The following is a 27,735-nucleotide window of genomic DNA, read 5'->3' as shown; positions in this document are numbered from 1 at the left end:
TTTCACCAAGCTGTCTGCTCAGTTATGCTGGTGGATTGGTTCTGGTGTAGCCAGTTTCCTTCATGGAAGTAGCACTGAACAAGCTGTGGGCCAGGTTCTCCCCTTCCTCCCCACCCCTGTCTGGGCTGATCTTAAATAGCTACTGAGAATTCATCATCTGCAAAGGAAAACTCCCAGTTGGCATCAGCCCAGTACAGCTCCCTCCTAGGCCAGCGATTCTCCTTGCTCTGCATGGGAGAGGACGCATGGCACAGCGCATTTTCTCATGCCTTGCCAATTCTTCACTGGCTTGTGGCATAATCCACTGGGGAAAACTCCCCTGATCCAACTCACAGTCTGTCCTGGCCTCATGAGCTAGCAGGACTAAGCAACACAAGAGAGAAATGTGGACAGCAGCTCTTCCTACCTGGGGACAACTATGCATGGGAGTAAAGAGGTCTGAATGCCTACTCCTGCATCTGTTATGAAACATCCTATCTATCTACCCTGCATGCTATGTCCCCAGCAGTCTAGCAACCAAGGCAAGGCAACTGACCCCTGACAGCTTTTTTGTCCCTGCTCTGGCCCTCACAGGACTGTGGCTTTTTGAGTTAGGAAAATAGATCAGAAGAGGTAGTGCCATAAAGGGTTATGGAATTATGTTTTGCTGCTTAAGTACTCACACTACCGCTTCTGTTCCAATACGTCTTTTGAAAACCTGTCTTCAATTTCCAGATCTCCTCTCCCAGTGGAAGATGCACCAGTGCCTATAGCAGAAAGCAGTTCAGGGATCAAGCATGCATGCTTTGTTTCTTTCTCCTGGTCTTTGATCTTCGAGTCCCTCTTTTTTCAGATTTGTCAGGGACTTCCCATCCAAAGACTCTTAAAGAATCAAGTCTCAAGAAATACTCAGGGAACTCTTCTCAGTGCCAGTTTAGTTTCTGTTACAGGAATGATACACTGCAGGCTCAAAACTTTGTCTTCCCTTCACCTCAGCTGAGGACAGAAGGAAAGGAGCCTTCCCACAGAGGAGATTAGCCAGATCAGTCACCAGGCAGTGGAGGTTTCCCTGTGTTCCCCCAGATTTCCCAGATTACAGGAAAAAAAGGGCAAGAGTATTTGTGATCAAAGGGGACAAGGCTCAGGAGAGAAATTATTGGCGTACAAGATGCTGGCAATAGCCAAATCCATAGCTGAGGAGCAGAGGCCAGGGGAGCATAACAATAACTAGGCAATGAAAATATTATACGTAACTAGAAAATTAAAATATTATATGTAATCAGATCAGAAAGCATCATCTGAAGTAAATATGGTTCAGTGCCAGTGGATGTTCCCCTAGAAAGAGTCAGGTTACATAATACTGTCAGAGAGAATAATTAAAAAGGCAAATTGTGGGTAATTGGCTGTTCTGGATCCTCCCAATTTACCTCTGCCATCTTCTCATGCTTCCCTGGGTATGGACAGTGTTTGAAAGAGCATCCTTGGGAAAGTGGTCATCACATCAGAGAAACATCTTGTAATATCATGAAAGCACCTTTCAGAAACAGATCTCAAGTCCCTTTATCAACTGTAATTCATACATTCATAACACCAGAAGTCTGATAGCTGAATTCACTTTGGTGAATTCACTTGCTGAATTCTCTTTCCAAATAAAATATTTTGGTCTAATTCAGCTGACAACAACGGCAAATGTGGGTCCTCTGCAATTCTGGGTAACAGGCCACTTCTCATTTAAAAATTCACCTAGCGATCCTTAAAAGCAACTCCTGGGAGTTACATGTCCACAGGTATTGGAAAATCATATGCCTCTAATTCAAATGACAGCAAATGTAAACAGTATTTGGAATGATAATAAATTCTAATCTATTTCTCAGAAAACCTTTAAATTACTCCGTTCAGACCCCATTGCTGCTCAGGAGGCAGTCTGACTGAAAATATCTCTAAGTGATATATATGTGCCTAATTACCACCCCGTTCTCTGAGCTGACTCCTGATGGAAATCTAGGGTTACAAAGGCTCAGCAGGGATGAGAGCCAATGGCTGGGAATTGAAGCTCAGCAAATCTAAACTGAAGTACAATGGAAATTTTTCTAACAGATGGGGTAACTGACCATAAGAACAGTTCAGAGAGTTGTGATGAATTCTCTCCACCACTCACAATCCTTAAATCAGGACTGGATGTTTTTCCAGTAGATAGACCAAACAAGAATTAAGTCAGAGAAAGCTAATGGCCTGGGTTGTAGCAGAGGTCAGACAAGAGGATACCAAAGGCCTCTCTCGGCCTTATAGTCTTTGAGTCTCCTAAATAAAGAGTTCAGGGTTTGCAGATCATAGCATAAATCCTATTCTATTTCAGGCTGCTTTCAAACTTGGGCAATGAAAGAAGAGGGAAAATAAACAGATTCTGCAAGACAAAATCATCTGAGTGATGAACAAAAAGCCCTATCCATGCATCAAGTGTGGCAGAACATCTTCCCAGGGGTCTGTCTTATCAGTGATCTGGTTTACTTTGGCCTATTTGTCAGTGGCAGAAAAAGAAAACAGCCCCAAATCCTGATAACTATATAGGACTGATTGTATCATGCAGTGATAATGAATTTGAATAGTTCTATTAGAATAGCAGTGTGGCCTGAAATATCCCTCCCCTTTTCATGGACTGTGGCTTTTCTGGGTTGCTCCTTATCTAACAGGAGGGTGTTTTTCCAGGGCATGAATTCTTTAAAAGCAGAGAAGTGTTAAGGGATTCCTTCCTTGCTTGACAGGGGTTACCTCCCCTCGGTCAAGCCAAATCGATGGCTGGGGTAGCTGAACTCCAAACCAGACCTGGGGAATGGTCTGTTTAAAAAAAAAAAAAAAAAAAAAAAAAGAAGTAAGAAAAGAGGCATCTTTCTCTTCTGTTTTGAAAGCAGACACTATGACGAATCTGGTTGGGAGCACAGCCACCCAAACAGTTGACTCATCACAGTGGAGCAGACCGTAAACTCCAGCACTGCAGGGAGGAGGATGGGAAGAAGCAGCAAAGACTCTCGTCTCTTGGGGATCTTTTCAAGTGGGTCTGCCACCACAGGGTTTGGCATGTGGAAGAACCACGTCTGGGGTAGCAAAATGCACCGCTTTATAAGAGCTCCCTTGGAGGAGGGCTCATTATGGACTTTTGTGGAGCCTTAACAGTTGATGTGTCATGGCTTGCTTCATTGACGTTTTCCCCTCCTAAATTCCCTGCCATGCCTTTTCCAAATGAGAAGGACTTGCTCAGAAATGTTAAAAAGGCTGGGAAAAGATGTGGATGTTTCACCCAATTCCCTGACATCCTCTGTTATTCTGCCCCTTGTGTTCCCATCTCCACGCCACCAGCATACACAGTGAGGAGCTGTGACATTTAGGGGGGTGTTTGGGAGGGGACCTCTTGGAAGACAGCTTTCTGAATGTCCCTTAAGTACCTGCTAGAATATAAGAGGGAGAAGGAAGAAGGAGATGGAATTTTACACTACATGGAACTGCATTTTCAGGATCGTTTTCACTATTTCATCCCCAAACATAGTGTCTTCCTTGAGCAGTGAAGACATTAGTAGATTGGGGCCACAAACAGGCTGGGCGTACCTCTGAAAGTCTTGTAAAGATCAAAATTAAATTAATTGATTGCAATGGCGAGTTGCATGAGCAAAACCCAAAGAAATTCAGGATGCAAGCTGTGTCTTTCTGTCAGATACTGTATAAAATTACTATAAGAGTCCTCACCTAGACAAGCTAAGATGGAATGGATGACACAGAAAGACATTGGATGAAGGAAAGCCTATTCTTACACTCATTTTGAGAGGGGAAGCTAATGTGTAATGCAGCTATGCACGATTTACTCATGATCACATTGCAAATGTCTGGGCATTAGGATGTGAACCTATATTCCTTAAATGCCAGTGCAGTGCCAGAACCACAGCACTCACAATCAGAAAACTTTATAGGAATAGTAGATAAACCTCATTACATTTTCATTGCAAAAATGACAAATCACAACCCACTACTGGCACCAAACCTTCAGACACGTCCACAGGAAGTTCCAGTTCACATCAAACCTTTGAAATATTGCCATGGTCTTTGGTGGGAGCAGATACAAGCAAATAGTCTGGTATCCCATGTCTAATGGTGCCCTGTCTCTTAGGTGTCTGAAGAAGGATTAAAACCACCTATCAGCTAACTAGGCAATTATCTGGTCTTTCCTGTGTCCCAAAGGGGTTTATTCCATACTGTAAAATATGAGGTTGGATTACCATTATAATGATCTTCATTTGCATAGTTACAGATATTGCTGATGATCGTAAAGTTATCTAGCTCTTTTAAGAGTCCAGCCACAATATATTATCTTGATGACCACTTCTGGCAGTGAACTCCACAGATTAGATAAATATTGTGAAAAGTGGGGATTTCCTTTTATAGGGACAAAATTTACTACCTTTTAATTTTATTGGGCAGGGGTATACCTCTCACAGTTTAGATTACATGAAAAGGTATGTCTCATTTCTCTGCTTGATCAAAAATAGTTTCAGAAATCATAAATGCAGATTGATACTTATCAGACCAAAAACTGCACTCATTTGCCAAAGTACAAACCAGAATGAGACTTACAGCTCCTCACATGCTGGTGGCCTCCTGGAATGGGTTTGCGGCTCTGACACCACAGCCCCCCTGCCCTCTTCCCCTCACCGCCATCCCCCCCGCCTCCAACCTTCTGCTTGTCAGCACTAAGCTCTGTCCAATTATTCACCTTTTCGAAAGTGATTTATTTTCAGGATAACCTAATAATGTCAAAACCAACACTGTTATGCTCTATCACCCACCAGGATGGGCCAGAGAGGGAAGGGGGCAACTGTATTGATTCGCTTTGCCTTGCACTTTTTACCTGATAGGCTGATGAATTGTACGGCCAACAACTCAGGAATCATTTGGTCAGGTTATCGTAAACAACTCCCTTCTACTCCTTCACACTTCCTAATAACATCGCTCTATAGCAGTTGCAGCACTGTTCCCTACCTCCTGTTTCAGAGGTAATTATTTTTTCATGCAACTCCACGGCAGCTGGTAAGGCATTATAAAAGCTGACTAATGTTTTGTGTCACTGTAGCAATTAGGTGCAGTTTGTCAGATTGTTTGCTTGTCTTCCAAAGGTTTTGTTAACAAAAATGAGAGCCCTCTTGGAAAATTCTTCTTTTTCATCTTACAAGGGACTGGTCGAGTCTCAACTCTAAGATGTGCAAACTGAGAGTTTTACCTCCCAAAAAGGTGTTTCAGGAAAATCAAGGACTTGCAGAGGCACGGTGCTGTCTCTGCTCCTGTTTTCTTCCTTGGAAGGAATAACTGCCACCGCTGGTACAATCTCTGTCCATCTCTACCATGTGCATTACCTGGCTGATACTGTCAGAACCTAACTCAAGGCTGTTTACTTCTCCTCTCTTTAGTTTTTCAGCCAGTGCTCACCCAGTTGTTGAGGGGTGAGCTGCAGCACAAATGATGCAGCTCGTGCTCTCTCTGCTCACTTCCCAGCTCAAACGTGGTACACAGAGGAAAACCTTGCTTGCCCCCTCCTCATGGCTGTGTTAAAACCAGGCAAGACTCTGCACAAAGATATGTGTTGCTTTTAAAAAAAATTGTAACTGCAGCTGAAGAAAGGCTGGGAGAACATACTAATGTTACATTCATTTATATACACAGGCAAAATCTCATAAACTCTTGTTCCCTGGCTGTTAATTCCTTCTTCGGTGCAACAGCCAATTCACACAGTGGCAAGAGTGTCCTTAAGACTGCATGTATATAAGGGCTTGCAGCTCCTGGGGAACATGGAGAGATCCCTGTGCTCTGTTTTAAGTAGGAGTCAGCAGACGAATTGGGATAATCTAATTTGTGCAAGGAATATATTTCATTTACATTTTGCTCTCAGAAAAAGCAAGAGCACAGTAAACAACATCTTATCTATACCCATATATTCAGCTCAATTCCATGGAGTTTTGCCATTGACTCAATTGGAACAAGATCAGTCCTTAATCATTAAAAAAACACATTTTTACTCTTGTTCTCCTGCACTTTATGCAATATATTATGTCAGGATGGAATAGACTTTTTAAGAAGTGAACAAGCATTCTGGCATATTCTCCAGGACTTTGGATGACAAATTTCTGGTGCAATAAATTGCCCACTCCATAGCAAAGTCTTACATGCAGCCATTTTGTAAAAATTTCTTTTATGGGTTCTTTTTTCAGTCAGGGACAAAAGAATATTTGTTTGTGTATTACTTTTTATTTAAAAGATTGAAAGGAGAAAGAAGTCAGCTATTCTGTTTCCTTCATGACGAAAATTAAAAAAGACAAAGTTCCTTAAATAAAATTCAGTTGCAATCCAATTATAGGGTCCTGAAATGAGTCCTTGTTATTTTATCCTTGCACTTAGCATCATTAAACTTACATAAAAGGCAAGATTATCTATTTTATTTAAGTAAATAATCTTTATTATTTTTCCAATTATTATCCTGGAGGTATTGCCCATATTATGTATTATAAGGCTAAATGAGGAAATGAGCACCTAAAATGACACTTTAAAAGAGTGGGGTTTTTTCACTCCTTCCTGAAGAACTCCTTCTCATGTATCCCATATGATGATTAACAAAGCTCATTATATTGCAACACATTAAGATAAAGCAATTTGCTCATCATTACATAAAGTGTATGAACAGCCAGAGAGCACAAATAAAAACCAAAAGTAGAACGGGATAAAGTGTCGAACCAAGACGTTCCTGATCAAATTCCAAACACTGACCCACTTCTTATTGCCAACACAATTCCCTAAAAAAGCGATGAGGAACCACCACAAATGAAATGTCTCTGCCTTTTTGTTTGCACGAGTGATACTGAAACCTGCTTTTTAATTAACTCTTTTACTTGGGACTGGATCCTGATGCACTCACACCCTACCACTGAAAGATGCTTCTTAACGTTGTCAGGCCTTCATATTAGGTATTATCCTCTCTGAAAAGGTGTCACCAGTCTGATCATTATGAACACTTTGGGTCAGGTTAAATTACTCTCTTTCTCTCTCTTTGCTGAGCTGTGAGCAGAGGTATCTACCCAGCAGCCTGTTAACCTGACATAAATTACTGGACGAGGCTACCACAATGGGAGGAGGAAGCTGAGGAAATGTGTGGGCTAGCAATCACCAAGTCTATTAAACCGCTCCGAAATCCCAGCCTTCAGATTCCCGATTTCTCATGTTTTGGCTTGACCAAGAGGCAGGTTGGTGAAGCAAGAGGATCTGTGGGGGTGTGAAAGGGATGACCCTGGAAACAAAATATTGGTTTTACATCCCAGGGTATCCGTTACAGGAGAATTTCCTCTGGCGCCAGCAGGTATTTGAGTAGGCATCTGGATGGATCCCAAAGGGGGGAAGGAAATGGAGAAGGAAGTTTTTAGAGGGGATCAAGATGTTAAGCCTTAAGACTGTTTGAATGACCCACGATGACTACCCTGCAACGTTTTATCTGTGTGATGAGTTTTAGTGGTGGTAGGTTTTACAGTTGATTTCTTCTTTTCTTTTCTTTTCTTTTCTTTTCTTTTCTTTTCTTTTCTTTTCTTTTCTTTTCTTTTCTTTTCTTTTCTTTTCTTTTCTTTTCTTTTCTTTTCTTTTCTTTTCTTTTCTTTTCTTTTCTTTTCTTTTCTTTTCTTTTCTTTTCTTTTCTTTTCTTTTCTTTTCTTTTCTTTTCTTTTCTTTTCTTTTCTTTTCTTTTCTTTTCTTTTCTTTTCTTTTTTCTTTTTTTTTTTCTTTTCTTTTTTCTTTTCTTTTTTCTTTTTTCTTTTTTAAGTTGGTGGGGAGTTCCAGCCAAAAGTGCAGAAGGGCACTAGTAAAGGAATGCGAAGTCCATTCCCGATCACTGATGAGGAAAATCAGCTGATCCATTGCAGCCTCTTTTTCTCTGCACTGAGCACACTGATCATTCAGATACTGAGAGCTCTTTGCTGAAATCCCAGTGCTCTTGAAAACACTGTTAGTGGTGTTGGTAACTGCAATCACAAAATATCACAGGCTGGATTGATAGAGTTTTACCCTGTAAGCAAATTTTGGCACTTATTTGTTCCCCTTGGGCTTGGGAAAGAAAATCTTCCTTGGGGGTCTGAAGGCTGATTCATTAAATCTGAGCTGTCTGCTGAAGTGCTCAGTAAAAGTGACTCTGATTTATTTGGATTTGTCACTATAAAGGTCTCTGGAGACAGCTATTTATCCTATGGGATTCTTGACAAATTGGCTGTGCGGTCTGGGCAGTCCAGAGGGAGGATGGGCTTCTCTGACCCCTCACATGGCCAGAGAACAGGTAATCACTCCCCCAATCACAAACATGCACAGAAATCACATAGTTGCCAAGACTTCTCTACCCACCCAGGAGCTGGTCATCTGTGGCTTAGACAAGCACTCAAATCTATACTTGGTCTCACCAGAAGGCAAGTCTGAGTCTATAGCTATAGGAATAGGCAGGTAACAAAGAGCTCATGGGACGGATTTATGCTGATGAGGGTATGTCCCGCTGAACTGCAGCCTGGCAAAGGTGTTTGTCAGTAATGCTGCAAGATCGATTAGGACCCTAACTTTAACTCCCTCACAGTAATGCAGACTAGTTAGGCATCCCTCCAACTGCAAAAGAGAAGAGATTGAGCATGGAAAAAAGCAAAGGAGGGAACCTGCTGCTGTTTTCTTACGATCCCACCTGTGTGACTTCCCCCGTGCCGTAGTATATAAGGTGGTGTAGCGTCCCATGTCAGTTCTTCCCTTTAATTACCCGCTAGCCTGCCTAAGAGCTGTATAAACACATTACGGTCACCTGCAAGTAATAGATACTGCAACTGCATCCATCTTTCCCTTTTAACTCTTTCTGTCTGTCCTGCCTTTTGTGCTCCTCTGAATTTTATCACACAGTTCAATAATGTGCACTTTGGCCCAGTTTCTCTGGAGCTGACTTAAGCTACTGATCCATTTATAGTTGTCACAGGGAAATAAGCACCTTCAGAGCATGATTAAGGCCACTTAAGACCTATGTTGCCTCTCAGATGTAGATGGAATAAATTCAGGATGTCTTGTCCGGAAGTGTTGTTCCAAATGACTGGAATGGAGGTGATATAAGAAAAATACAACTAAAGGGAAGTGCAGGAAAAACCTGGGAGAATGACAGCCCACCTTGGAGTTAGCTTGCCATTACATAGGGATTTTCTCTCTGGCACACAGTTCCTCTCCCCGTTCACACCCATGTAGTGAAAGAGAGGTTTGGCTGATACCAGTATAGTGGTGCTGGCCTGAAAGGTGCAAAATGAAGGAAACCAAGTTCAGTGGCAGCTGAAAGAAAGTAGGGGGGAGATTAAACACAGCACAAGTGGGGATTCTGTGGCAGTGACTGCCGTTTGCAAGGGATGCACAGGGATGAGCTGGTCTTAGCCTAACAGCAGAGGTTTCGGGCCCCAAATGAATCATTCCAGGTTGCGTTGAGCAAAGAAATTGTGTGAAAGTAACCAAAGTTCATGTTACAACCTCAGAAAGAAACACCATAGACTTTAAAAAGGCACTGGGGGTGGGGGTGAGTCCTAGAAAGGTAACAGCAATGGTCTCTTTACTCTACTTGGTGGTTGGATGACTTCAACCCAGGGGTTTTTTCTGGCAATCTGTCTTGCTAAAAGTCAGGGTAAGATAAACTGTACTCTGTCTCTGATTTCTGCAAGAAAGAAAACAATTGAACGACTGGTCATTCATCACTGAACCACCCTCCCCCCTCTCCAACACCTTGTATAGGGTTGTATATCCTGGAGCTGTTTAGCTTTCCTCATCCATTTCTTAAAAGGAAAACAAAAGAATTTCAAGTAGAAAGATATGTATTTTACAGCTTTCCTGTAATAAAGATAGTTCAGAATTGGAAGGGACAAATCAATAAAGAAATTACTTGAGTGTTGTTACAGTTGCTATATTCAACAAGTATCAGCACATGCCACTTACGTTAAAGTAAGTTTAATACCAAAGGGCCTCCTTTTTTAGCCCTGCCTGTACAATTGTGCTCATAAATACATCTACCTATTCATAAAAAACGCATTCTTTTTTGTGTACCGAGGAGCTCAAACTCAGCTCAGATGCAGCTTATGGATTTACACATGTGTGCTTTTACCATTCAGTTGTGGAAAATAGAGAATATTATTTGAGAAGTTCCTTTAAGAGTGCAAGTTATATCAGCTATTTAAATCACGGAGAAACAACCCTACACGGAAGAAACCTCAAAAATTTCAAATCTGCTGTGAGACAAGCAGACTGAAAAGGGGAAGGGTGGCATACAGAGATGGGAAACAAAAGTAGTCAGTACCTCGGGTGAGAAGAAACAGCTAGACTTCCTCTGAGGAGCTGAGCGTATGCTCTGCTATCAGGGAAGAAAATGAAGCTGAACTCCTAACAGATTCAGCTACATGCTGCTTGTGGTACAAAGCAATTTGCTTTGGGTACTGAGCCTGCCTGGCTGCTTCACACGCCCATACAAAGAGATGCTTCAGAGCATGTTATCCTGCACACAGCTACTGCCCAGGTAAGTATCGAGAGAGTCTTAGAAACCAGTGAGGTGAAGCAGGGAACTAAAAAAGAGGACACCGAAAGAAGATGGGCTTAAAAGATGACTTTTCTGCAGCCCCAGTGCACCATGACAGTCCGCAGTGGCTCTTGATTCAAGGAAGTAAGGCCCTTCATGGAAGAGACAACCAGTTACAAAAAGGCATAAAGAAGCCTAGTAATGGATTTTAACTCTCCTAAGGGAATCCTGTGTTTTTACTGAGGAAGGATTACAGGAAACCAAAGTAACACTTTATTTTTCTTCACAGAGAGCTTGGGGACTTAGGAGTACTTTAGTCAATGGTGATTTGCTACGTGTGCTATAGTGGATGGTACTCATGGTCTGTTTATTAAACTTTCAGTTTGTCACTCATTACTAACATGATCAAAACTCATTGTTTTTCTTCCTATAAAAGCAACATTTCTGTCTTTCAGAATTACTATGAGGTTGAGGGACAAGCGCTTTCATCTAAAATCAAAGTCAGGCAAGTATCCATTTTGTAAGACATGTGAGTGTAAAAATGCGCCAATGTAAACATCAGGTATCTGAGTGAAAAATGTTAATTGGCATTTCAAGAAATGGGGAGACATCACAAAGATATTTTAGGCTTTCAACATATTTGTAGTATTCTAACATCAATCATTTTCTTGCAACTATCAGGTTATTTATCTTAGCTACCCTCGGTATCCATTACCATAGTGCCTAAGCCCCTCATAATGTTTCTGTAGGGCAGGGAAGTGTTCTCATCCCGTTTTCACCACTGAGGAGCTGCAGCAGAAAGGATCCCCCTTTTGCGGTCACCTAGAATGCCAGCAATATAGCAGAAAATCAGCCCAGATACCCTGGGTCTCTGGCTGGCACCTTAATCAAAGAAGAGTCTGTCTCTTTTAAATTAGCCCAGTTTGCACTTCATTAATTTGCACCATAAATTGTAGAAGCAAGGCTGTGTTACATGTATCAGTGAGCCATTAGCTGTAAGACTCATTCCACTGACATCTAGAAACACAGGAACGACGTAGCACTTGCAGCCCAGAAAGGGCTCTGGCTACATCCTGCCAAGGAGAGGTGAAAGATTACAGTGAGCTAGGGCATGGGGAGCGGAGAAATAGAAAGATGATGTGATGTATTGGCATGGGTGCTGCACCAGGCAGTTCACAGAGGATTTACCTGGAATTTCTTGTTCTTCAGGACAGAACATGGCTCTCGTCCTGGGAAGACCAAGCTGGGCCCAGATGTCCTGTGTGCATTGGCACCCTGTGGAAGTTTGCATTGTGAATCCCCTTAAAGCCCCTGTGCTCGAACAGATTGGCTAAGCAGCTCCTCAATGAGGGTTTTGCATACATTGAAAGCCTTTCTGAGGAATCCATCCTCAGTATTGAGAGAAAACTTGTGGATTCTATGTCACATATATATGCCATCTTTTCCACTCTGTGGAAGTTACAGTCAATACAGCTCATAATGATCATATGCACATCTTTGTTCTGTCCTTACAGAGTACAGATCAAGATAGTTCTGCCACCAGATTTCAGTGTATGGTAAATGGCATGGTATATGAAGTCTGGTAAATTTACTATGTAATCCAAATGGCCCATGTGCAAAATTTGGCTAACAGAGACCTATTGTGCATCACAGAACAAGCTGAAATGATATGGAGATTGAAACAAGGCAGCAAAACAAAAATCCTTCAGCTAGACACAAAATCCTTTGTTACTGTTTTAAACTGGGAGGTTCTGGATAACATATCTCTCTTCACACCACCCTCAGCCATCACCCCATCCGATCTTAAAACACAAGCAGGTACATATCTGAGTCCCATACCATTCTTTCTGAAAAGAAGAGGCTGCTTTAATGGTTGGTCCCTTGGAACAGAGGCCTTATCTTGCCAACAGCTTTTAAAAACTTGGCCCTTCTGCTTTGGATGGACTCAGAGCAGCTATTAGGCATTGTTTTCCATTTCCCCTCACCAAACCGCACAAGCATGCAGGGCCTGCTAGTCCTGGCTAGCAGCAGGCCTGATGGCTCGTCTCTCATTTTTCTCCTTTAACCAGCTTTCCTTCTGGGTTAGTCACACCCCCAGTTAAGAACCGAATACGAGGCAGTCTGAGCATCACCCCAGATCTTTACACACAACAGAAAAGAGAGGAGTAGGGAGAGAAAAGCAAGAAAGACTGCTTTCACAGTCCATGATTGGGGCTTTTTCTCCCCTCGCTTCTGTAGTTTCAGTTCTTTGGTACCTTCTCAGTCTCGGGGGACTCCACCACAACCCACGTTTATGGTCTTCTTTTTATGCTATCCCGTGGTTCATTGTTAAAGCTATTTTATTTCCTCCAAATTACTTAAATAGACTTTTATTATGTGCTTTTGCGATACCACTTTCTAAAACAACACCATTTTCTACATGTATTATGAACTACGATACGCACCATAAAACCAGAGGACTGTGCTGTGGCAAAGTGCCATGACCCCACTTTGGGGATGTTCCAGGAGCTCTGAGAGTCACAGTTTGTGAGGCATGTATAAGGCCTGTCAGAGGCAAAAGAAATGCACAGTTACTGTGGTCTTTCTATGTCACTTGAGTAGGATGTGTAATCTGCTTTCTCCCTTGCCTTGCCAGCTAACATTCCCATTTTAAGATTCATCTGCAACACATCCTATCTTCAGCATACTACTGTGCTGGGTGAATCCCTATGTGCAATCACACATGTGGATAGCTGAATAGTACCAGTTTGCTGTTTTATTGTATCAGTATTTGTGGCCCAAATATTTTAGCAGCTATGTATCATCACTCCTTTTGATGTCACTGCAGTTAGGCATGAGTATTCAAAGGTTTAATGTGGCCACCTATCAGAGCTTGTAAAGTGCAAAGCCCCCACAACAAATGGAGTGCAGGGAGTCCAACAGCACAAACTGTGGCCAACTCGATCTGTAAGAGCATAAAGCAGCCCACAAAGAGTCTGGGTCCCAGCATGTGATGTTTCATTTGGAGGGAAATGGAGGACACAGGCCAACCTACTGCATTTAATGATGGATGCTGTGAGAACCCAACTTTCAGAAGCTGAGAGCACTTTAAGTGAATAGGAACTTCAGAAAATCTGTCTCTACATGCATGTATATCGTGCCATAAACAGTACAAGTAATAAAAGCTCACCAGAATACTTGACATTCTTCCTGCCACTCCCCCACAAAGTGTTCATCTTTTCCAAATTTCTCTCTGAAGAAAAATCTTTTATTTTTCAAAACTTTATCCAATGTGCTAATTATTGGAAAGCAAAAGAAAACTTATTTCTTATCGACTAATTTCATCTTGTCTGAAAACCACAAAAATGCAAAGGATTAGCCAACAAAGAAACATCACGGAAAGATATTCAAAATAAAACAGTTATGTCTGCATTTTAATCCTTCAGTGATAACTTTGCATATGATATATTGGCTTTTTTGCATATTTCTCTTTTGACCACTTCATAAAAGAGTCTGCAGTTTACAATGTCAACTATTGAGTAATATTTCAGAGATGCATTCTGGAAGCAGCGGGCAGTAGTAGTCCCTGCAATAGAGATGGAAGAGGATACCTCTCCTCGCTGTCTGTGAGTCTCCTTCTGTATAGGAATAAATGTGCATTATAAAACAAACATGACTCTGCCACTTAGGTTTGCTTCCTACAAGCACCCAGCGAAAGGAGATTCACTTGCATGTCTGTGAAAAGTCAATTGAAAGTTTGGGCTCAGTGTTCATGTCGAGGATTAGCTGTCTTGTCTCTGCTTCGATAACTTCTACAGCTTCTTGCTTCTGGTGTACTCCACTTCTAGCTGACAGATCCTTTGCAGGACATTGCTTAACGCAGCAGCAGTACCAGGAACCCTCACTAGAGACTTGGCATAGGAGAGGGAAGTGACTCACACCAGGATTTGATGCATCCTCCATGATTAGGACACTGCCCTTGCTCTCTCTCTCTTAGGCATTAGGATATTTAATCATTACTTTGTTTTCACAGAGTCAGCTTTTGTCATTCCTGTTCTTACAGTCTGTTTTGCTCTGTGAGCAGCCTTGCTGACTTTTATGAAGCAAAAGGTACCAGATGGCATAAGTCAGGGTGGTAAGAAATCATCCAGTTGTTATTATATGTACAGGTACTTCCTGAGGTAGACAAGAGCACTACTTACATGTGTCATAGACGTTATCATCGATGTGATAAAAAGGATTAAAATATAAAATCTGGCATTAAATATTTTGAGTTTCATAAAATATTTTTTCAATATCCACTGAAGAAATTTTTTTTGGAATTCCGTTTCCCAGAGTTTCAATGTTTTGGGGTTTGTGACTTTTCAAGGTTTAAAAAGTCACATGAAATGGAATTATGGTTGCTGCATAACTTTCTACATACATTTTCTTGAACCCGCAGTTTATTTCCTTTTAAATTTTCTAATCTGTAATCAATAATACTGAATTTTTTTCCATTCCAGGTATCAGAAACACTTTCAGATATTTCTAAATGAGAACTGAAGGAAATATTGTTGGGTTTTCCCCCCACAACTAACTATTCTAGAAAACAGTTTCTCAAAAAGCTCTGATTTATCAGGGCTTTGAAGCAAGACATTGGGATTTCTTGGGAAGGGGTAGTGATGCTGGTGTCACATACAAATATGCGCCTTTTGGGCCAGTTCTCCAGGACAGCCGTTTTACTGTCTTGGCAGTGACATTATTCCTTTCAAACCAAAACTGTGACCAGAAACAGATACGCAGCACTGGAAAGGAGACGTGGGAGGGTTTCAGTGCTCTGGCCCTTCCAAAATGCTACAAACAATTTTGTACGACTGTTACAAACAACTATGACCCATTTCCCCAGCACTGTCCATCCTCCACAATGGACAAAAGAGAATCCTATTGCAAAAATATCACAGGATTATTATATTATTAGTAGTATTAGTATTATAGTATAAGCTATTATTAGTGTTCTTCATATATAATAGTATAGCATTATGTCACTTCAGGTATGTAAAAGCACGCTTCTGAAGTTCCCCCACCATTTTACTTAGTTTCTAGGTGAGACCAAGAGTGAGCAGGAGAAATCTCAGTGCAACCAGACTTTTAAAAAAAAAATTGCAGCTTCAAAACAGTAATCTGGTTGCACTTTTATTCCTGATTATTCTCAAACCTGGCTGAACACGATTCGTTATCAGCTTGCTGCCTGTGGGTGACTTCCTTGGTTATTCTCCAAATATAGGAAAACACCTGTATTATACTTGGGCAAAGAGTTTTAAAACCAGCTACTGATTATGATTTCCTCAGCTGTGAGTGATGTGAGGTTTTTCTTGGGTGGCTCTTCAATGCACAGTGAAAATATGGTGCCTTGATAAATGACAAAGAACATTAAAAAAAACCAAAGCCAAAACAAAAACCCAAGCCATGCCACACAACATCATGAGACACTTGCAGAAATCTTGGCCTCGAGTTCCAAAGCTGCTCTCAAATTACTGTGTTATTCCAGCCCAGGGGAGGGAAAGTTGGAGGCATAAAATGTGGGGCTTTTTTTCCAGGGGGAAATCTGTAACTTGCCATAGACCAGCATAAGCCTATGTGTGACATGTCCCCCATCTGACACCCTTCAGACCAGGCATCCTGAATCTCTGCCCCCAGCAAGCCTGACATGTCCTAAATGACCTTATGGCTTAGTGAGTCTCAATTAGAAGTAAAAGAGAGATGCACTTCCCTGCGTAGTCACAGCAATGCAGAGGAGAAAGTCACCTACAGGGCATATTCACACATTTGTACTGATGTTCCCCATGCCAGTATTTCAACTTCCTTTTTAAAACATGAATGAAGAAGTGAATGTACTGGAAAGGCCAAAAGGACTTCAGCTCCGCCTTTCCCAGACAGTTATTAACCCCGTGGCTGCTCTGTGGTTACAGTTGTTTAACTGGAGAAGTTAAGTGGCCACACCATTGGGTTGGTCTCCACCCCATCGGTCTCTACCCCAAACTGGGGTTGCAGTTCAGAACAAGAGTCAGGAGAACTGGGCAAGGCAATTCAGGTGAGAGGAGAGGGATCGAAACTGTGAGCCAGATCAGAGGTACAAGCCCTGGGCTTGTCAGGAGGGACACAAGGAGCAGGAAGGTTGGAAAAGGGGAGGTTCAACTCATATAACAAACAAATAAGGAACCAGGCGTTGCCCAGAGATGAGAGGATACAGTATTTTAGGTCTGCCTTTGCTGGCCCCTTTGGAAAAGAAAAAAGGGATTATTATGTTGTTAAAAGAGTGTGTAACAGTCTGTATGTATAAAGACTCAAAGTACATTATACTACATGCAAGCATGTATCAGGCACACACTCCAGAAAATGAATACAAAAATGTGTCCTGTGTCTCCACAAAAGTGTGTGGTCTGTATTAGATCAATTTTACGGGCTCTGAGGCCTCAAAAACGTATTTAAGTCAGTAAAAGCTACAAATGTGCGGCAATTCTAAAGGCTTGTAATGCACAAGTATGCATACCTTCATTTGCAGAATGTACATATAGCAGCATACTAAAGGTATTTATAAGAAGTCAGATCATTCCTTCTGCTTTTTACAACAAATTTTTAGAAATTACTACATTAAAGTTAAAACTAAGTGATAGAAATGGTATTAGTATATTTGTATTTTATTCTTCTGTGAGCTTCTGATGCTGAAATTTTCATAGGATTTTGTGCTCTCTGGTCATTCATGCTTAGAGACACAAGCAACTTCAACTTGGTTTTCTGTCATCCTTGCTCCAGCAGGAGTCTTGTAGCTCATTTCTAACATCAATCACTTGGACTATAAATCTCTGCAGTGGATATGGCCATTTAAATCTCCACCTGCACAAACAACAATCAAGCCTAGAAAATAAGGAGACTCATAAATCTCTGTGCTGGTGATTAGTAATATTTTGGATCTGCAACAAGGAAATAAGGATCTGCAATAAGGAAAAAATAAAAAATTAAAAAACAATAATAAACCCAAAACAAAACAAAGCTAATTCATTAATTAGGACTGATATGCTGACAATCTGTTTGGTTTATACATGGAGAAAACACAAACAGGGCACAGTTAACATAACACGGTGCTAGAGGTTAGTGAATTCCCAAGAGCCCAGGGCTTGGAGATATGATATCTTAATGTACCTATCCTATTGTGAGTGGGAAGGTGTTATCTTCCAGCCAAATGGTAAAGAGCTGGTTTAAAGTTTAGATCTGCCCTTTTTCTTCTGGCTTATGTGAGCCAAGGAATCAAGATGGATCAAGAGATAGGAAAGACTTTCTTGTTAGTTATCAAAAAATGACACTCTGCCTCCTCCTGAAACTTTAACCTGCAGATTAATCTGCATAGCACTTGGGAGACATACCAGTTTGGCCCTCCACAATTTTCGGCCTTTTGTTAGTTTTTTCTTTAGAGCATGCAGAAAACCCAATGTGACGCTCACACAGATCAGTAGGAGACTTTCCTGTGGCTCCAGTGACCTTGGATTAACTCCAAAGCTACCGTGTGCCACGGTGACATCTCAGGCTGCACATTTTTGTCCAGAGCTATGTGAATCCTCAAGTAAGCAGCTGAATAAGTGGAGTTGCTCCTGCAGTCGGATCAGTCACTGTGTCCAGAAAGGTCCCATGCACAGATCGTGCCCAGCCCTTTAGTCCCCCATGTTCAAAACCCAGGTGGCCGGGGGACCTGTGAGGTTTCAGGAAGCGTGTGAGGAGGGAAGGAGCTATGGGAGCAAGTCCAAGCTTCACAGGCCTCTTTCGGCCTCTCCTGTGGGTTTAGGAGAAGATTTTATATGGGGAAGAAGAAGAGCTAGGCCAAGATTAACTGCTTTTAAAAGCCTCCTCTGCAGAGACTGAATACACGTGTGCATAAAGCTTGTAACTGCGCTGTATGTCTGCTCATTCAAACTACACCGCAGTCCGCTCATTCACACCAGTAGTCAAATGACTGGGAACGTTTGGCTTCAGCAGTTGCAGAGTATGACCTGATGCCCTCACTCCCACCGCTCCCACAGGAGGGGCCTTATCTTGCCTCTTTATTCAGGCAAAACTCCCTGACTTGAGCATGCACAAATCAGTAGAAAAAGTGCTCCAACGGGTACAGCAGAATGAAACACTGACATCTGCTCTGCAACTACACACCGAGAAAAGGGTTTTTTTCTGTGCTATCTCTACCATCCAATAATGCAACCCCCTTTCCCTTCAATTCAGTGCACACCCTGGGCACCCCATCCGCAGCCTCACTGACCCTCCCCAGCAGCGCAGGGCTCTCCCTCGGCTTGGTTGGGCTCTGTGGACCGCCAGGATCTCGGCCACCTGGCACACCTGCGGACAGGGCAGCCCCCGGGACGCTTAGAGCTGGGGGGACTCAAAGAGTGAGAGGGGACTGGGACTTGTCAGAGGTCACCCAGGAGGGCTGGAGGAACCCAGATCATCCTGCCTCCAGCCCCTGGGCTGTGACGGCAAGGTCCACGCTGCCGGTTGGGCAGTGGAGCGCTCCCTTCCTGGAATACACTAGTAGCTGGACAGGATGTGTTTGCAAATATAATCATCCACAAATCTTCCCCAGATTAGGTTACAGGACAGCGTTTCGACAGCATGCATTACAAAGCTCCCTGGAAGGCTTGGCTGGTAGATCGGCTGCTCTCTCTGCTCATGACCCATTTTGGCTTTCATCAAGAATCATGACACCAGCTGCCTGGGTCATCTAGGAGGCAGGGAGGGGGAGAGCAACCCTGGGCTGGAAAGGGAAGTGGGGAAGGAGAAGAGGAGGAGAGGAGGAGGAAGGGGGAGGATAGAAAGACAGCGTGGGGGGGGAGAGAGAGTTGCTTTGCTCCAGTTGTGAAGATTTGAATCCCAGCTCCGAGCTCTCGGCAAAGGCTTGCTGGGATACCTCATTCCCAGTCCTGTGCAAAGGTCTGTGATTGGGGATGTGGTGTGCTCAGCGGGCAGGGCCCCTCCCCTGGGCTGGATCCGCCTCTCTTATCCCCCAGATAAATTACTAGTGTCCTCACTAAATTCCTCGGCTCTCTCTCTCTCTCTCCCCTTCTCTCACACACGCTCGCTCCCTCCCTCCAACACGGGCAAAGCGGGGTTCAGGGGCGGAAGGGCAGGGATCCTCTCTGGACTGGTATTGCGCCTTAGTGCTGGGGGGGGGGAGGGAAGGGGAGGAAAGTACTGGCACCCCTTCTCTCCTCCGCCGCCTTGAAGTAGATTTGAGGAGCTGCCCTTCCTCCCCACCCCTCCCCCCTTCCCGCTGGTCCCTTGGCATCTCCAGACCATGTCCACTGGGTCTCTCAGTGATGTGGAAGATCTGCAGGAGGTGGAGATGCTGGAGTGCGATGGCCTGAAAATGGATACTAACAAAGAGTTTGGGGCGTCCACCGAGAGCAACGAAGAGGGATCCAATGGCGAGAATGGCTCCCCTCAGAAGGGGAGAGGGTCCTCGGGCAAGAGGAAAAAAGCTCCCCCCAAGAAGAGCCCTTTAAATGGAGTGAGCCAGGAGGGAAAGCAGGTCCAGAGAAACGCTGCCAACGCCAGGGAGAGGGCGAGGATGAGGGTCCTTAGCAAAGCCTTCTCCAGGCTTAAGACCACCCTGCCCTGGGTGCCCCCAGACACCAAGCTTTCCAAACTGGACACCTTGAGGCTGGCCTCCAGCTACATCGCTCACCTGAGGCAGATCCTCGCCAATGACAAGTATGAAAACGGCTACATCCACCCAGTCAACCTGGTAAGTCACGGCCGACCCGCTAGGGCCCGGCACTCTGTGTGCGTGTGCATGGGGAGAGGCGGGCGAAAAGCCGGGATGGGGCGTGTGCAGGGAGAAACCTTCACTGTGCTTCTCACAGAGAGTCTGGTGCCAGCGGGGTGGCAAAGGGCACTGTGCCAGGGGACGGGCTGCCAGCTGCCCTCCCGCCCTGTGCCCCGAGGGCTGAGGGTCCCAGGCCCCATCCACTGCTCCTGGAAATCCCCTCCAGGGCACAGGCAGCGGCCATGCCGCCCGCAGATAGGCAGGGAGAGGCTTTACTGCCCCAGAAACGCCTGAGAAACCTCAGCAGGTTGATGGCAGCTTCCTACCTGCAAGCGGGTGGGTATAAGAATTTGGGTAGAGAAAGGTATGTTTTAGGAAGGACCCAGGCCAAGGACCCAGGATTTATTCTTATTCCTCCTCTCTCTCCCAACATTTTCTGCCATAATGATCCTCAAGCCCCAGCTTTTTAACAACAGAGCTCTTGAAGCCCTGCGCTCAGCCGCTTGGATTTGCTGGGTCCAGGATATTTTCCCATCCGTGTAAACTAGCAAAGGAGAAATAAGCACCAGTGCAGGCTCCCCAAGGCGGGTGTCTGCCCCAAAGACACTCTAAAAAGCCTCCCTGGGCTGCACGGCATCCCTCCCGCTGCTCCCACCACCCACAGAAAGTTTTCCTGAGCAGCCTGGGGTCTCCCCGCCATACCCGGCTGCCAGGAACATCCAGTTTCCAGCTCTAAAAATATGTGCGACTGATGGAAACTGGGAGTGGGCAAGAGCTGCCTGGCCTCTCTTCGGACATACGGCCCTTACATTGCCTGCATGTGCAGACCCCACTGGATAAAGGGATGGCAGAGGGGATCTGGGGACGTTTCACTGGGGTCTGGCTCTGCCTTTTGAGCTCTGGACTCTGGGGGAAAAGTACATTACCCGCTGTGTCATCTGGTAAGGGCTTGGGAGATATTTTTTCGGCTAAAACCAAAATTCTCAGCACAACAACATGGTAAAAAAAAAAAAAAACAACAAACAAAACCGACACCCAGTCCAGATATCACTCCCCCGTCCCGGGCACAGAGGCACACGAGCACTTGCCCCCCGAGCGGCGGGAGGGCAGGGAGGGCGGCCGGGCGGCTCCTGTGTCCGGGCAGCGCGGCGGGACCCGCGGGGAAGAGCCCCCACGCCGGTCAGCAGCCACGGCGGGGGGCGGCGCGGCGGCGACGGGGTGCCGGCGGCGGCTGTGCCGGGGGGACGCGGACGTGCCGGAGCCCCCGAGGCTCCCCCCTCTCCTTCCCTCCCTCCCTCCCTCCCTCCCTCCCTCCCTCCTCCGTCCATCCCGCCGCGGACCAGACGGGCTCCGCCGCCCCGGGGACGCCCCAGGGGAGCCCGCCGCGGCCGGGAGGCGAAGGCAAAAGCACCCCCCGCCGAAGGCGGCTGCGACCGGCAGCCCGGGCGGTGGATGGGGGGCTCGCTCCCCCGGGGCGCGCCCGGGCTGGAGCCGCCGGCGACGTCGGCGTTGCAACGTGCATTTTTCCGTAATGTAACCCCCTTCCCACCCGTGTCTTTTCCTGGCTACAGACTTGGCCTTTTATGGTAGCCGGCAAACCCGAGAGTGACCTGAAAGAAGTGGTGAACACAAACCGCTTGTGCGGCCCGACGGCATCCTGAGCCCCGGCGGCCGGGCCAGCACCCTCCCGGCGCGGCCGGGCAGCGGGCGGCGGGGCGGGCGCGGCCGGGACACGCCGCCGCCCCGGGCCCCGGGCAGAGCGACGGGGAGAGCCGCTCCCCCGGCGCGGAGGAGAGCGAGTGTGCCCTAGCAAAGACTCCACCCTGAGAGATCCCGACTCTATTTAACTTTATTAAATGCGTGTACAGTCGAGTGTCCCGCAACGGCAGCCTTGCTGGTTCAAGCGCTACTAGAGGAAAGACAGAGATCAAACACAACCTACCACGCGCGTATCTTCTGTCTGAGACCTGTGAATTATGTAGATGCCTAGAAAAACCGACTTTGACAGTCATCTCTATGAAGTAATTCACCCTAAAGATATATAGATATATTTTCTTCAAGCAGGTTTTGCTCTATTTCTGTGAATAAACCTTCCTTTCCACTGAACGCAGAGCGGTGTAATCTTCGTTTCCGACCCCCGGGCTCGGCGGGGGAAGGACCGCGTCTCCGCCGGCGCCCCGCGGGCTGGGGGCAGCCCGCCCCTCGGGCCCGGGCGGCGGGAGGGCTCCTTCCCCGCCGCTACACGTTTGGAGCAAATCCCTGGGGAGGGGGCCGCCGGCCCCGCAGCCCGTCCTGCCCCGCCGGGGGAGCCCGGCCCGGCCCCGCAACCCGGGGGCCCCGCGCCGCCCCGCACCGGCCCGCGGGGACGGGAGCGGTTCGCTATCGATGAAGCGCAGGCGGACGGAGGATGCCCCGCTGGCCCCGCTCCTCGGGGCCCGGCACTTTGAACTTCAACATCTCCCCGCCATGGATCGGGGGGCTGGGGGGAGACGGGTCGAGATCCATGGGAGCGCGGGGCTCCCCCTGCGCCGGCAGCGGCCGCCGGCAGCTGATGCGCCCGATCCCACCGCCGCTGTTTAATGTTCCAGGGTTATGACCGCACTGTTTACAAGACGTCTTCGGTTATTTATACTGTTATTATTAGCAGAGGGGCTTTAAATTTCCGCTTCACTTGCTCTTTCAATACCGTCCCTCCGTTCCGTTTGATACCTGGGTACTTTCCGGAGGCGAGCGGCGGAGGAGCAGCCTGGCCCGGCCGGGTTGCGGGGGGCGGCGGCGGGGCCCGGGGCGCCCTCACGGGCAGTGCGGGGGCCTCGGCCTCCCCCGGGACCTGCCCCGTTCCCCCCGCAACCCCGGGCACCTCCGCGGGCGGGCGCTGAGCCCCCCCGGGCAGCCGGACAGGCTGGACTGTGTTCCCGTTCCCCTCCTTCCCCCCGAGATAACCGGGAGAGGCCGCGCGTCCTCCAGGCGACCCGAATTCAGCGGTCGGGTTCATGCGTGGGCTCGGTTTAATTAAAGCAGCTCGCTGTGAGCCGGGGGCTGCGCAACCATCTTCGGCCCTCATTAGGGAGAGGGCCGGGGCCTGCCGTATCGTCCTGATGGTTTTGAAGGGGTGGGCTGTTTAATTTCACTTTTTCACAGCTTTATCTCCATCCTGCACAATTAAAAGCGGCCTGCAACTCCACTGTCGTGAGTGGGGCTGGACTGACTTTACTGCTAAACGCATCACCTTGACCAGCCAGAGCTCTCGCTGAAGAGAAGAGCAACTCTGGTAAGCGCAGCTGAAAGAGCGGAGCTCTTCAGCGCAGGCTTCGGGAAATTCAGTGGGAATTGCTGTTCTCTTAAAGGGAGACAGAACAGAGCCCTCCGACCTTAAGCTACGTGCAAATGACTGATACAGCAAACGCATAAATACAATTTGAACCACTGAATTTACTCACTGGATTGAAATTAAGCATCAGATTTAAGCACTCAAAATCTTGACTTAAATCCCTACTAATGCTGCTCAAGAGTCACAGCCAAGGTGCTCTTTTCCTTCTAGAAAGCAGAAATCCACAAGCATCTGAGCTGCGCGTAAAATTAAGAGTTAAATTCTGAATATTCTCACACTGGCTTCTTTGCCCCCCTGCTTTGCAATGCTTTCTCCTTGCAGTCAGCCTCCTTCCCGCCCTTTTGAGCTAGCTGTGTTCACTCTTCATTTGCCCCCTGAAACACAGCGTGGAGAAAGAGAGGGGAGAAACGCAATAGTCCCCCGTAAAACGTGAGGAACATGGCCATAACTGCGCGCCAAAAGCTGCAATGTAAGCAGAACGGTAAGAGGAGGCTGTAGACACCGTTATTTCTCGTGCTGTTGTTCACTTTATCTAGCAGTCTAGATTGCGAGCCTCTTGGGGATTAAGCTGTTCCGCAAGCGTCCTCACCTTCCTCAGTCCTTGCCTCTGGGCAACAGTTCAGCAACAAACAGAAAGGCAAAAAGCTACAAGCAATAAACAAAAGCAACAGCAGTACGCAGAAAGGTAAATAACGGCATTACTCCAACCGTAACACAATCAGTGGCTTTATCTCCATTTTGAAGACAACGAACATATTTTTCCAGAGGTGGTATTATGTGGCTGGGAGCCCTTGGTCTACTGACTCCTCGTGTAAGGGTACAGCCCTGACAGTACGGGCCGTTGGCTTCAACCGCCCAAGTTTCTTAGATGAATTAAGAGTCCTACCATGTATCTCAGGAGAACAATCAGTGAAATCATTCTTCCCCTTGGCTGAGTGCAATTTTACAGAAAAAGTATTTGCAAACTGAAAATGTATGTTTAGTCTGACTGACGCGATTGATGATTTTGAAAGGAACTCGGCAGTGTGCTAATGGAAAAAAGGGAACCGGTTGAAATATTGGTGTCAATGATTTTAAAGAAAATATTTTCTTCGCTCTTTCGCTTTTTCTGTACAAAGTGATGCATTTTAATATTTACTGAAATACAGTTATACCCCTTCTCCATATGGAGACAAAGCTGACTTGATTTATCTTTCTGTATCTACATGGATGTAGATGCAGCTGCATGAGTGTCTGTATACATTCCCTCCTAATAATGTTTGAACTCATTGCCTGATTTCAACTGAATTTGACAGAGGTCTCAAAGATAACTAAAGTGCTACAGTTTTGGTTTTTCTTTTTTTTTTTTTTTTTTCAAACAGGCAGCTGAGTAGAGAAAAGAAAAAAAAATCTATAAATTCTGCAGCAAAAGGAAAGGTTTCAGCATGAACTCAGCCCTTATCAGATACCAGAGCATACAGAGCAGAGCAGCAGCTGTAGATGAAGCTTCAAAAGCTGCTTAAACCACAGGGTACACGTTCATAGGAAACCTGCTTATGGACCTATGTGCCTTAAGATAAGAATTCTCTAAAAATAGATTAGTCCCATCTGATTTTAATACTGGTTTTTTTTTGGAAGGAAACCCAGTTCCACCCATCTACTTCACGACCATTTTTCAGTTCAGCTAGAGACTAGAAAAACCCTTTATTTGCAGAGCTGCACTCAGTGCTCGGGCACTTGGGTTTGGTGCTCGTGTTGTACTGCTTAGCAGCAGTTTTCACAGTCCGTAGGGTCTTTAGGAGCAAGCATTTTTCCATCCCTTACAGAAAATACATTTTAGGCTTATCTTATCCTCTCAATGGGAAGGAAATCCGCTAGCCTGAAACATCAGCATAGCAAGAAAGCCACTTTGCAGACACCTGCACAATGCCTTGTCCTCCTGGGCACTTGTCTGAGGCAGCGAGGCCAAGGTGATGGCCGCGCCCCCAGACTGCAAGGTGCACAAGGAGAACATATGCTAGGTAGCTCATTTTTTTAAAGTGCCTCCAAGGTTGAAATTCCCATGGGAAATCTGTGTGGCTTCTTCTGTAGGGAAGCGGGTTTGAATCGCGGATATAACAACAGGATCACACGCACAGCTTTTGTTGGAAGCATTCGTATTGGTAACCCCACAGTTGCTTCTGCCTGGAAAAACATGCTCCCCTGTACATGAATCGCATATCTTTTTTCAGAAGGTAATCTTTCCTGAAACACCATTGCCATTCGTTATTATTTGTAGTAACAAGAAAATTAAACATGCAGAAGACATGAGGTAATTGCAGGCAATGAGCTGTCTAAAAGCGAACAAAACTCACATATAACTGGCGTACAAGTGGAGGGCATAATGCGATAAAAGTGCAGGGTATTTCTAATTTCTGTCTGGATATCTGAATGTAGATTATCTCTCATAGTCTCCCAAAAGGGGCAGGTTTTCAAAAGAAATTTCAATTACATTCAAATGAAATTCTGTTTCAATGAAATTTAAACTTGTGACAGCAAACAAGAGCATTCCATAATTTCCATATATAAATGTACACACACCTAGAAAAACCTCCATACAGAATGCCTCCCAACAGCCAGCGATTCAGACTGTCCCTGTCCATTGCTAGCCCTGTAGCACTGACTATTCCAGTATTAAGGCTGTGCTGCCAAGTGCAAACCCACAGGGTAGATACAACTTTGTGCTCATTATGCAGCCACGGACTGCTTCATGCTCTTCAGCCCAGTGTGCTTTATGTATGGGAAGTGGCACAACCAGGAATAATGGCTTTTTTTGTCTCTAGTGCTGCAAAGCTACTGGTGTGTTACGGCTTGGTGAATTTCTCCAACCCTGAGATGTCATGGGTCTGACCTAAAACTTACACTCCAGGAGCGATGGGAAAAAAAAACACGTTGGGGGAAAAAACATGATGGGAAAAAACCTTTGTGAGGACTGGTGCCGGCAGGCTCCGAACCCAGCAAAGCTCTGCAAGTAACTGACTGTTCTTCAGTTCACTTCAGACACTGGTGTAGCTGAGCTAGCTGTATAAATACAACTTTGAGTAGGCCTAGGCATGCAGTCATCACATTTCCCAAACGCGGTGTGGACGTACCCTAGGGTCACAACAGTCCTGAGATGACGCATTTTCTTGCCTTAGGGTTTTGCCCTTAAACTGAAACTTGTAAACAGATGAAATGCGTTTTCAAGCTCATGCGCATGCGTTCACGCAGCTACACCGTCCTCGCTATGGGGAGCGGAGAGATACTAACCTTCCTTCAAGGAAATGAAAAGATCATAACAAAAGCAGAATAAAACCCAGTGCAAATCCTTCCTTCACTTTAAATTCTAAGAGGCCATTTTCCTCAAGGAAGGAGAAACACCCTATCCCTTATTTACATCTCAGGCTGCTGTGTAAACTGTAAGACTGTATCTAACTGTAAATACAGATTATCTACATACTCAAGTTTTCTCTTGGTTGTTTACATGCTGTTTAAGAAACAGGGATCAGACTCACTAGGGGAAAAAAGGGAAGAGTACAGCTACACAGCAGGACAGAAGAGGAAAGGGGGGAAAAAAGTATAGGATAATTCCTCTGACTCCTACTGCTCAGTCCTTATGAAAGGATGGGCTGGGAAAGGGAGGAACTATCAGCAGCTCCATCACCACAGCCGGGTGGAGCCAGACCACCAGGGAGATGGAAACTGGGAGGTTGAGAGCTGCAGCTGCCTCCTCTGGGAGGAACATCTGCGAAACCCTGTGCGGCAGCAGCAAGGGGAGGAGGAGTGGGCACAGGCAGCGAGAGTTCCCAGGGATGCGCTCACACAGATAACTGTCCCGCTGGATAGCTTCCCAGGCTGCTGCAGCGGCACTTCCCTCCCCTGTCAGGGAGGAGGCAAAGCCCATCATGCACGACAAGCAATCCCAGTGTCAGCGCGGCCTCTTGCTTCAGCATCCCGGTTCTTGCGATGTTTTTTGATGGCCAAGCTGACCACAACAGGAGCTGTCCTTCCACACCGATAACATGTTCTTTTGTTCTTACACAGGGACTTCTATACTGCTGGCACCTCAGAGTCAAT

The 27,735-nt window shown here is 45.7% G+C and overlaps 1 protein-coding gene across 1 annotated transcript; it reads left to right on the top strand.

The window, feature by feature from the left end:
- The first annotated feature begins 19,439 nt into the window (after positions 1-19,439).
- TCF21 (transcription factor 21) lies at positions 19,440-22,436 on the top strand. Its single transcript, XM_064447246.1, has 2 exons — positions 19,440-20,309; positions 21,902-22,436. Exons 1-2 carry the CDS (start codon positions 19,860-19,862, stop codon positions 21,989-21,991), a joined length of 540 nt encoding a protein of 179 aa, XP_064303316.1. The 5' UTR covers positions 19,440-19,859; the 3' UTR covers positions 21,992-22,436.
- Positions 22,437-27,735: the final 5,299 nt, after the last annotated feature.

This window comes from Phalacrocorax carbo, chromosome 3 (genome assembly GCF_963921805.1).
Source record: "Phalacrocorax carbo chromosome 3, bPhaCar2.1, whole genome shotgun sequence".
NCBI lineage: Eukaryota > Metazoa > Chordata > Aves > Suliformes > Phalacrocoracidae > Phalacrocorax > Phalacrocorax carbo.
Note: the sequence above shows the minus strand (reverse complement) of the source record. Positions and strands in the feature narration are given on the sequence as shown.

What these genes read in the sequence shown, in the direction of transcription:
- TCF21 (XM_064447246.1), top strand. Translation starts at nt 19,860, where the DNA reads ATGTCCACTGGGTCTCTCAGTGATGTGGAAGATCTGCAGGAGGTGGAG. An exon ending in ACATCCACCCAGTCAACCTG is followed by an intron (nt 20,310 to 21,901) that starts GTAAGTCACGGC and finishes TCCTGGCTACAG; the next exon opens with ACTTGGCCTTTTATGGTAGC.